Below are 12,694 nucleotides of genomic sequence, written 5' to 3' on the forward strand. Positions count from 1 at the left end.
AACACGATCTTCTTTAAAAGGTAATCAATAATAATAAACAAGTAAGTTATCGTTGGTTTGAAGCGGATCATCGATAAAAATGAATACATAAAAACTTCGTAAGCCCTGGAGAACTTAATATCAATAAAATATTTAACTTTATTAAAGCGACTGTACTCCTGTACCCTTCAAAAAAAAAAAGAAAGCCGATTGTCTTAATTGCTGGCGTTTATCTCACTTCTAGTTCTGAGATTTGCTTAAGATATAGGATTTGCGCCAGGCTTTTAATGGGGTTTACATTGAGAATGATTTCATTCGAAATCACCGTCCTTTGGATTATGCTAAAATTATTATATTATAAATGTATATAATAACTTTGACCCATAAACATGCGCTTTTCGTTTAAATATAATAATATATTCCAAATTATGAAAAATAAAAAGAAAATAAATGAAAACATTATTATAGTCCGGTGAAGCCAAGAATTAAATACTTTACCACACCGCGCTTAAGATATTTCTTGATTTACTTTCGTGATAAAATATCGAAAATGATGTTCTATTCTCATCTAAAAGCGTGCTTTCCCTGGGGGCGTCATAATGCGAGCTGATATCATTCAAACTAAGCAAGGATCTTATTATTCTTCATCCCTTTTGATCGTAAAGTGATCAAAATTGCACTTTATTGTCTCGTAAATTATTTTATTTAATTTGTATCCTTATTTTGAATGAAATTGAAAATATATACCTATGTAGTCCATGTTTTCTGCGGTTAATTTTTATGCCAAATTACTATTATGAACCAATTTCCATCATGAGATATTAAAAATTGGGCAGTCTTATCTATCAGTCATACAGGCTGACTTTTCGTTAGAGGGAGTTTAAAAACATTGCTCCATTAGTTGGGGCTGGAAAAATAAGAAATATCATTACTTGAATTTTTCTTCGAGAAAATTCCAAAATAATGCACATTTTTCAATATCATTATTTTTGTCAGATTTTGTCCTTACGTAATATTGGCCGTAAAAGTGATTCGATTCAAGTCATTTTGATAAGCAATTCCATTAAAATATTAGGCAAACCGAAAGATGAACGAACAGGCAGATAAGCTTTCGATAATTTGAATCGATCGGTATAGGAAAAGTTTATCAACCACCCGCACAAACTTAGTATACAATTACTAGAAGGAGCGTAGCGTATAATTATTAACCATTTGAGGAACAAAAAACTTACGTTTCTGCATGTGTAGCGTTTTAATTTTATCATCTCACTTTGTTACTCATACGCAATTTCATTTTTTGTTCTTTTATTTATTCAATTATTTATTTATTTTGGTAAACAAACAAACAAGCGAACGTAGTGCAATGCTGTTTAATTGACCACTAATTTCGCGCAAAAACAGAGAACTCATGTATAATATTTCGACGCAATTGTACTGGAATGAGATTTGTTTGATGCTTTCATTCCACGTATTTTTTTGCGGCCAGAAAGGTGATTTTTTGCTTGATTTCGCTTGAAATGTGCGAACACGCTATTAGATTAATTTTTTTTTTTTTTTTTTTTTTTTCTTGATTACAATTTGCAGTTGATTGCTTATTGCGGATTTGCGTTAAAGGTTGACCGCGTCCATTTTATCGATGGAATTTAATAGTACCATGAGCAATATTTATATGAAGCCTTAGATCAATACCCGCTACAATTGTAGTTATTTGTGCAGGTGATGGTTTTTAGCAGTTTTAGAAAGATTTTGTTTTCTGCTTTTTTTATCTGGTCGATTTCGCTCATATAGGCTGATCCATTTTGTGGGTAGGCGGTTCGCAATCCTGTTTCAGTAACATACGGAAAATAGAATTGTCATTCGTGGAATAGAATCATGTATTTAGTGCAAGGTTTATCCACATTTTACAATATGGATCGTTTAACAATCGCTGAACGTATTAATATTGCAAAAACTATGAGCGGATTGTTGATGACATAATCGTTTATCTGAGTGCGTTACAGATAAAATTTTGAAGAATTTTGAAGGAATTAGATCTGTGCAACAGATCCACTGTTTTGGCTCGCACACTATCGAAATGCATTTTCGACCGCAATTATTGGCGCTATTAGTTACCTTACTTCATTCAGTTAACACAAGAACTGGAGCCGACTAACCATTCAATGCATAGAATATACTTTGCTTGGGTGCTCAAGCAGCAGTGTTTGGGTGAACATTTTTCGTATGGAATTGTCTTCTGGGGAGAATCTCATTTTTCGCTTGGTGATTAAAATTGTCTCATCTAGGCCTTTGGAAACCAATACGTAAATATCGAAAAGCCGTTGCATACCAAAAAATTTAATGTAACGCAAACAGTCAATTCTGATATCTTCAGCTTCTTCTACGTGATTATGAAATTTTTTTGTGGTGAAATTGAAGATATGGATGGTTTTACTTACGTTCACTTACGGAATCAAAAGTTGGGTAGCCCCAGGTATGGCCAGGTTACTTAAATCTTGTAATAATGGGCTGACAAACAAGCGCATCGACCAGATAAGATCAATTTAGATCTTGTACTTCTCAACCTAATACATTATGCTACGAACGGAATGATAAGTTTAGTATACTTGCACTGTCCTTAGGGGAATAAAAATACTAGAAGTGTGAATGAAGAGTGGAAAGGATGTAAAGGAGCGAACAGAGGAGCGACGAAGTTAAGTCAGACGTAATCGATAGAATGCATCGAATCCATCAAATCCACCATTAAAGGGCTAAACTAATCTTTAATGTCCTCTATAACGTAAGTAGTTAGCCCCGAAAAAAAAATAATAAATTTTTGAAAACTTGGAATTTTGAATAAATTAATAAATAAAAAGATTTTACATACTCCCGTATAACGGGCTTCATAGATGATCTAGATCTGTCCATGCTCAACGTACTACGTTGGCAAATAAGAAGAAGGTTTTTTTCGTTCGTAAATCGTATTTGTTATAATTTTACTGCTTGAGATATAGGAGCGATGAGAAAGCACCATCTTTATTATTTAAATGCAGTTGAATAGTTCCAGAGATTCCTACTAAGCCTTAGTCTCATGCAATTCAGACTGCAGTGAGATGGGAACCAATTCAGGATTAGTTGTTCAAACTTTGTTTTTGTAAATGTTACAAGTTTTCGTTTGCTTTTAAATAGTGGGAATATGTTTATATTACGGATTGCCAGCAAAAAAAGCAACGGATACTATGACGCATAAACATAAAATAAATTTTAAGAAATGCAATTAAGTTTTGTGCAATTTTTTTTTAAATAGGTAAGTAAGTTAATCTTGATAATATCATTGTTGCGTATTTTTGCAGGCGTTACGTAGCCGAGCGCGAAAACAACGTGCCGCGCGTAAACCTCATCTCTCGGAATTAGCGGGCGGAAGTGTTATCGAAAATGTCGCACAAACAAGACGATTGGCGGAAACCGCTTTAGATAGTAGTCGACAAGCGTCCCGCATTATGCCAGATGAACCGGCCACGAACACCGGATCAGGATCGAACGAAGAGGAGGACGAAAACGCTATATCGCCAGATATTGATGACTGTCATGTGATTGTGAACGACAAATCCACCGAATTTATGCTGGCAACAGTTGTAGAAGAAACAGGAAAGTAAGTCAAGCGAAAAGCCTTTTTCTGTTTTGTAATTAACCCGAAATTTAATTAATTTAATGCATATTCATTGCATTCTTATGTGGAATTTTGCGATTAATGTGCGTTTGCTTCTTATCTGTTTGGTGCCTTATTTGCGGATACGTGTGCGTTTTTGATGTTCTTTATAGTGTGGTGGCCCAAATAACATCTCAGCCTCAACTAATAGTGGCCGACACAAATGGTAATCATGATTCTGGTTATGCACCATCAAACGTTGACGATGTCCTTACAGGCATAGCCGAAGAATCACCACCCGACAGTCCGGTGGTTAGTGGGACCCTGCAACGACCAACCATTAGCAGTAGGCAAGATACGGGTGCCGACGAATCATCTAAACGGGAACCAGCTTTAAGGTGCGCATTTAATGAAAAATTGCTTTTATTTAAATTCAAAAAAAAAGAAAAAAAAAAAAATGTTTTCTTTTTATTTTCTCTTAAATAGTGCTGCCATAAAGCCATTATCATTAGTGCGCTACGGTGTACAGGAAGCCATGACATTAGCACGCACTGATTCAACGCTATCGACCACATCGAAAACTTCTAGCCGTAGAGATAAGAAACCAACACAGGGATCCAGGTAAACATTTTGCCATCAAAAAACTCTTCTCTAGCGAAATAATTTAAATTTACACTGCATTATATATACATATATATATATATATATATATATTAAATGTAAAAATATGTTTTTCCCTAAAACGTTCTTTATTTTCGTTCCTTTTTCTTTTTCGTTCTCTACTTACGTGCATTCCACCATTCACTGTCATGGAAATTGAATATATGAGACAGATTTACAATATATAAAGTGCATAAGCCGTCGAAAAAAAAACGTGAAAAATCCTCTGCAAAAAAGGAACGTAAAGCCACCAAAACGTTGGCAATTGTTTTGGGTAAGTTTATACGGAAAATACATCTGCACCTGCAGGAAATGTGCTATGCATGAAACGATAAAGTAATTCAGTACACTTCAGAGATAGCGAGACAATAAATTAAAAAGAAATAAAAAAAAAAAAAAAAGATCTCAAAGCAAAATAATATAATTTAAGGCGTGTGGGGCCCAGCTAGAGTTAGCCGAAAGGAAAAGAAAAAAAAAAAGAAAAGATAAAACGTGCCTGCAATTTTTCTTTGATATTTAAGCCTGATTAATATAAAATACAGGTGCTCCTTAAAACTGGTGAAAGCATAAGGCGAACTTGAGTTCATTGAGGTCGAAACTTCAAGTTTTGTGCGATGATGATGATAAGGTACTGGGATACGCTCTAAGGAGCACATAAGGATTCTATTGCAAGGACATTTTTTTCCCGCCAAGAGAATTTCTATACAGTTACTCTGTTATGAAGGTCTTTGCATGGTAAGAGCTGTGTCGGTATTTCCCCACGGACACTCAAATATTATACGCAAAGGTAGTAACGGTTTACGATCGGAGATATATGGAAGACGCAAAAACCGATACGGCTACATGTTGTTTAAAGTATTTTGCCAGTTTGCAGGCGCGAATCATTTTCTTTTGTTTTTTTTTTTTTTGTCTTGACGGCTGAGATGGATTCTTCGGCCAATTTTGTTTTAGCTGTGCTTACCCCCCCCCACTACCCACCCAAAGTCGCATTAAATATTATCAAATCAATTAACAGTTGTCGTCTTGTTTCTTGGCCCTCATACGTGTGCACGCCGTCACGTCAGGACATGTGATTTGACCTACTTTTTGCAGGAGTGACATGAATATAATGAAAGACATGTTGCCGTCTAACCGTCCGGCTGCGAGTCCACCTATTTGATCTGCCATCTGAACCTTCAACTATATATACGTCTGTGCATGCGTTCAAATGTATACGGATCCGGGCGTCAGCTTCACATCTGCTTTTCAACTTATCAAAATTTCAAAAAATGAAGTTGATGTGTTTACTTTACACCGTACTTCAACTTAAGAAGACTGAAAATGGATTATATCTATCAACTGTAGGTGAAAAAGCGAACCGATCTAAAACAAAAAATATCAAAAATATCTAAATATTTTAACTCATGTAGCTTTTGATTTAAAATTTAAATAAATATAAAAATATGAAGTTCAAGGTTTTAAAAATTACCCCATGACACGCTCATACCAATAGTTTGCCATTATTGTCTCTGACCCTATATAAAATGTTAATTACACTGCACATTATTTATGGTATTCGGTGTATGTGCGGTATATGCGGACGTATGTAACAACCGCAAAGACTTAGCCTAGATGTATCTTTTATTGTATCGATCCATGAGGAATACATTTACACGTTATGTTTATGTTTGTCTGTCCGTTTGATGGCGGTTCATGTATTTTTATGCTCTATCTAATGAACGCAATTTTTGAGATATTTTTAAGAAATTCGGAGTTTTGAAGCATATTGTTGAGTATTGCTTTAGTCGGAACTTTTCTACGTTCAACTTCGCATATAACACCTTATCTTGAGAGAGGTGTTATATGGAAAAAAATTTTACAGATGAATAGGGACCGACGATTGTCAAAAGCATGGATCGGACGAAGTAATTTATTGAGCCCCCTTTTATATAACCGTTGCTAGGAAGAATTGATCTTTTTATGACAAAAAGTTTTAATGCGTAATGCTTTCCGATTTACTATAAAAATGACCTATAGAACTGTACGTCTGTTTCTTCGATTGCATTTTCATAAATTTTTTTTTTTTTTAATACACAACAAAAGGGAGTATAATTTTAAACACTTTATGATGAAAATAGATAATCAATAATAAGATCTTTTAGAAGAAAGCATATTTTGCTTAATTTGAACTATGCCAGTTCACGTGTTGAGCTCTCTTTTATATAAAGATTTATTTATCGAAACGAAGGATAATTTTCGATATTTTACTACGAAAGTAGATGAAAAGCTCTGGACATTTTAATAGTCGACCTTACCTGACCATAATAAATTTACCTGTTTTTAACATTCTTTCCTTTTTCTGTTTCTGGTTGGTTGGTTCGCTTATTTCTTTGTTCATTATATTCTGCTTATAGAAAGAGTTCAAGTGATTTATGTATATATATATATATATATATGCATTTTCACATCATTTATTTATTTATTTATTTATTTTTCTTTATTTACAGGTGTTTTCCTTTTCTGTTGGCTGCCATTTTTCTCATGCAACATAATGGATGCAATGTGTGCGAAATTTGACAAGAACTGTAGTCCAGGTATCACGGCTTTCATATTCACCACCTGGCTGGGTTACATAAATAGTTTCGTGAATCCTGTCATATATACAATATTTAATCCGGAATTTCGTAAAGCCTTTAAAAAAATCATGCACATAGGGTGATTGAAATTACACGTTGCATCTAAACGGATTACATATATAAATAGTCGCGTCATCATCAAATTTTTCATTACAACATACGCTACTGTAAGTAATTTTTGGCGTTTCCTTTATATAAATGTTTCGTTGTGTTTCGTTTTTGATAATAATAATAATAGTAATAATAATAATAATAATAATAATAATAATAATAATAATAATAGTAATAATATCTACACAAAGTGGTTGTTTGAATATTAACACACAAGACAAGTGTGTTTAACGTTTCTTATACACACATCGCAGACGATGATTTGACATCCGCCATTGTTGTTAAGTGCTTGCCTAATTCGTGCGGTTAATTTTCTTAATATGAACTGAATATGAACAAATTAGCGAATACCTTCTGAATAAATTCTTGATAAACATTTGCATAAACCGCCTGCATTTTCTTGATTTAAAGTATTCATAATTCATTCATTTAACGAACATTCAGTTGTAACTCGACTCGTTTTAAACGTGATAAAGACCAATTTTTTTTTTTTTTTAATCACATTCCTTACTCATATCACAATATCTTTTTCGCTTCGTATAGTAGGAGGAATATAAAATAGCGCGCTTTTCATATGAGTAAACCATGAAAATATGAGCGAAGGCTTCTTTTTGTGTTTGTACGCACCCTTCATCGCATACTAGTGCCTCCGTTAATTGCGCGAAATAAATGCATCTATTAGATTAGACATAGAATTGTTAACCCAAAGGACACGTAGCATTTAGGAGAATTCAAGTACGGCCCGACTGCGTTACCTCTAAGATTGGCCGGTTACGTCTTCGCGTAAGTCTCGTTTTATTTTGAAGCTTACTATTGTATCAACTCCCAGAGGGTATATTTATTACAATTATTTTGGTCTGTTCGCCTCTTATGTTGTCTGCTTTTTATTGGAAACATAAAGCAACACAATTCGCCAAGGAGACCTTTAATTTGTTCCATTTCCATGTAGGATTAGTTGCGACTAATATTTTGCGGTGCTGGTTTTTTTCAATTTTCAATCGGGCTAGATTTCACTTTTCTAAGAGTTTCAACGCATCTATGTTACTTGATTAATAATCTTAGTTGATAATGCGGGTCTTACTTTAGTCCAAGAATTTATTTCCATGGGATAAATGCATTATTAAAATAATTATATTGCATGAGAGAATTTTTCCTTACTGTGAGTTAAACTCCTTGAAAGTGATATAGGAGCATTGTCGTTGTCGCACAACCGCCCTCCCCTCAAGTAAGGCATTATCAGCAGAATCAAATCTGCAGAGTCAGCAATGACTGTTCGTTGCAAATAGGGCTGAGATGAAGTGTAAAGCGATTTAGATGCGATTAATAAAATATTTTTCTGTTTCTATGGGTACACCTGATCGCCCTCTTTTATGCCGTATTATTGAAGTTTCGCAAAATATTAATGGCTAAGCCATGAAGATTTTTGCTCTTTTGCGAGAAAATTTAACTCCGAAATAATTAATTTCGTAGAATTCATAGGACGAATCACAAAAATCCAAACTAATTTGCGCAACTTATTGTAATTTTTAGGTTAATATTTTGACAGCTTTTAGAAAAAATTCTTCTTTTTTTTTTTAAAATATCAATCGAATTTATTACTATTGGACTTCATCTGCAGACAGGTTCTTATCATATATTTCGAGTCGATAGGCTTAGTTGAAAACTACTAGGGCTCACGTTATTTCAAGTTTAAGTATTTTTTTTTTTTGTTTTTAGGATAAATAAATTTTTTTTTTTTTCTTAAAGAGAAACTTCTTAAAATATTATATACAAAAGGTATGGCAGAGGAGTGCACGTAAAGCAAACATTCAGATAAATCAACAAACTCATATATGGCAAATAGTTTCAAAGATTTAACTCACACTGAACTAACGTTTTGCAAAAATTTGCATGAAACGGCGAAACGGCAAGATATGCTTTTTCTTGTCCACATAATATATCGATTATTAGTCCCGTTAACCAAGACGAAATGAAAGGCTCTTAATTGATTTTAATGCTTTCATTATTTACCTATCGATTTAGGTAAACAATTAACAATGAGTGTATGCTTAGGTAGTAAAGAATTTCAAGATTTTTTTTTTTTTATATATTTATTTATAAAACTTGGCGAACATATCATAAATCCCAACGCAAAGCATCAACTATTTTACAATAAACAAGAAAAAAAGTTAAAATATATATATAAAAAATAAATAAAATAAATTTCATAAAAAACGGAAAATATGCAAAATATAGGAATAAATTCACTGAAGCAACGACAGAGAGATTAACCAAGAATCTCTTCTTCTGTAGCTACATACATATGTATTATGTCTATTTAAGTGTAACAGTAAATAAACCAACAACAATAAATGTAAAAAACAAAGGGAGTTAAATAACAAAAGTTTGAAGAAAACACTGAAAATAATAACCGGAGAAAATTTTTACATTATCAAGAACCTAAACAATAAGTTAAAGTTAGGTAGGTGTTGGGGTTTGTATTTTGTTAAACGCATTCTGACTAAATGCTTATACATACCAACTTCAGCACTTACATGTAAGCATACACACGCATATACATATGCACACGCACATGTTCACACAGAGAGCGAGAGATACAAATCCACAGGCAGACAGACGAATATATATATATATTGTTTATACATATGTATATATATACGTATGTATGTATATGTGTGAATTATTCAGATTTTTGTGAAAGTAACAAAAGATTACATTTAGGATAGAGAAAACCAAAAACCAAGCAAAAAATAACAAACTAACGAGAAGCGAGTGAGACAGAGAGAGAGAGAGAGAGAGAGAGAGAGAGGGAGAGAGAAAAATTCAAAAGAAATCTTTCTTAATTTCACAAAAACCCGTAACTGAAAATTATAAAGAAAAGAAAATGAAATAACAATATGCATAGTATCAAATGAGCCCCCACGTAAAGATATTCTCTGAAGCGTTTCTTTTTCAGTGTGAATTCAACAAAGAAATAAAAGCAAAACAAAAGAATATAAGAACCATAAAAAAATAAATAAATAAATAAATAAATAAATAAATAAATTGATTCTAAATAATGGAAATAATAGTTAATTTTAGTTGTTAACATAATAATTAGGGATAAGATAATAAGAGAGAACACAGTATAAAAAGTTTCTTCTATTTAGCCGGTAAGTTAGCCAAATGGTTTATATTGTATATATATATATATATAATTATTAATACTAAAGTAATATATATGTTTATATATGTATGCATATACATACATATAATGAAAAGGAAATCATTATCATAGTAAAAGTAATTTAAAAAATAGGAAAAAAAAAAAAAACGGTAAAATAAATTTACGTAAATTTGGCAAATTAAAAATAAATATCTGTAAAATAATTTAAACTTTAGACAAAGGAAATGAAAATGGAAAACAAAAAGAACAATAGTAATTATAATAATAATAGTAAAAGGAATATATATATATATATATATATATAACTATATATATATAACTATATATATATATATATATATATGTTATATATAATTAAAAATAAATAAATAAAAAATAAATAAAAATTGAATCAGGGTATTAGTAAACCAAACAAAAGAGAAACCAAAAATTTCTTAATATAAAAGAAATTCATTCAATCAATCGAATACAGATAGAAAAGAATTTATTTAATTAATTTCATAAACACATACATATATTTACGTATATTTATAACAGCAAAAATACATTTTCATATTTTTATTATCGAATACATTTAAACCGGTCCCACTCCGCCCATATCTTTAAATTTTTTTTTTTTTTTTTTTTTTTTTTTTTTTTGTAAATGAAATTTTCACTAAACTAAATCATTCTTTGAAATCAATAAGGATTGATAAGGACTTGGGTGCGATTCGATTTTATTTTATTTAACTATTTTGTTGAAAGGAAAGACACTAAGAAGGATTCGTGTGACATCGGTATTGGAAAGGGCAAAAGTTTACTTTTAATTATTAATACTTCATCTTATCACAACATGACAAAGACTCGTATTGGTTTTTCTTTGTTAATTGAAATCACTATCGCTTCACTTGATCTTACATAGCAATATAGACGCAGACGGCTGCGTAGTCATAAAACTGTATGTTTTTTAAATTTTGATTTTTTCAATCAATCAAATCTATCGATACAATGTGAGATTTCCGGTCTCTTACTCGACGAACTACAAATTGACTCACAGTAATAGGCGTTTAAGTCAACTGAAATAATTATTTAAAATGTGATAATTTTCGATTTATTTATACATTCAGGCTTCGATTTGCATGGCGAAAATCAAGTGAACTTGATATGATTAGTAGCGTTAGATAATATATACAAAAGGAAAGCCATTTCGGTTTGTTTGCGTCTTTCGTTAGTCATATGTAATAACGCAAAACGAGATCTGCATATACGATCTTTTAATACAAGAGATATTACTTCAAAACCATGATATAATAGAGTGATTGTTTTGCGAGTTGGCGTGGCGGCATCAATTAACACTATTTGCATGCTTCTTATCAATTCGAAACGAAAAACGCAAGTCGATCAGTATCGTTTGGTAATGCAACTCATTCTCGTCAACTGTCGTATCATTAGCATTTTCGTAAACTTATGATCCAATTACACCGCTTACCTAAGAATATCAAACAATACCCATCTATTACTTATTGTAATTGCTTAGGTCGTTCGACGACTCTGTCTCTTGTCTTGCCCGAGACTTTACAAATGACAATTTCGCTTGTCTACACACTCAGACAAATTGCAAATGAGTCTTTCTCGTCACCCGGAACGATAGTATTTAAAAAAGTCCCCATTGAGTGTATGCGTATGCGTATGCGTATACGATATCGATCGCTATATTTGGATAATTCAAAAACTTGTGTTCAAGGACCCTGTATATTTTGTAATCAATATCCGATGATGATATCAATGATGTAACTTGAATTTATTTATTGGAATTGAACTAACACGTATTCACATTTACTAAGCCTGCTTGCATTTATAGATATTCGCGAATATGAGCCGCAGACCTACCCCCATTCACAATTAAGTCTAAAACTCTTTTAAAAACTTTGAAGGCAATCTTAGTGAAAAGATATTTGGTTTTTTATGAGTTCAGGTTCGGTTCAGGAACACGCCCCGTTCTCATTTCTTGCAAGTCCATCAATATTTTGTACCCTCTAAAAATCAGTTTAATCCAAAAGGTTCATTAAATTTAGTAAAAGATAAAAATCTTTTATTTATATAACCGTCCCGAGTGAGTGTCTGAATGAATGTGAGCAGATAACTTGTGTGTGTCGTGCACAATAATTTTTATGCATTTTAATATGTATCTCACATATATACGCAATTTTCTACCAAAAATATTTACAATAATTGCAATAAATTGATATATATATATATATATACTACTACTATTACTACTACTACATAAATACAAATACATATATGTATGTTTATATATATATATATATTTGTATATATGCATATATGGTACGTATATATGTATGTATATTGTAAATGTTTAAAATTTATTCTACTAACTGTAAATATAATATTAAAAAGAAAATAAAGATAGTAATTACGAGATGTAGTAAGTAAGAAGGACAAAAACGAATAAAACATAAATTTTTTTAAAATAATATCACCACAATAGGAGTAAAGGTGTAGCTTATTCACTACTATACATATACTAATATATAT

At 31.8% G+C, this 12,694-nt stretch overlaps 1 protein-coding gene across 4 annotated transcripts in view; it reads left to right on the forward strand.

Moving 5' to 3' along the window:
* Positions 1–7,116, forward strand: part of LOC119638873 (dopamine D2-like receptor) — a 76,045-nt gene extending 68,929 nt beyond the window's left edge. For 3 of the 4 annotated variants that reach the window (XM_038035956.1, XM_038035972.1, XM_038035964.1), the window contains exons 6-10: positions 3,309–3,607; positions 3,778–4,002; positions 4,091–4,225; positions 4,438–4,538; positions 6,751–7,116. In XM_038035956.1, the coding sequence (XP_037891884.1) occupies positions 3,309–3,607; positions 3,778–4,002; positions 4,091–4,225; positions 4,438–4,538; positions 6,751–6,962 (972 nt within the window). In that variant the 3' untranslated portion in view covers positions 6,963–7,116. The remainder of the gene's footprint in view (positions 1–3,308; positions 3,608–3,777; positions 4,003–4,090; positions 4,226–4,437; positions 4,539–6,750) is intronic. The other variant, XM_038035981.1, reaches the window with a different exon arrangement.
* The last annotated feature ends 5,578 nt before the right edge of the window (positions 7,117–12,694 follow it).

The sequence above is a fragment of the Glossina fuscipes genome, unplaced genomic scaffold (assembly GCF_014805625.2).
Source record: "Glossina fuscipes isolate IAEA_lab_2018 unplaced genomic scaffold, Yale_Gfus_2 0, whole genome shotgun sequence".
Taxonomy (NCBI): domain Eukaryota; kingdom Metazoa; phylum Arthropoda; class Insecta; order Diptera; family Glossinidae; genus Glossina; species Glossina fuscipes.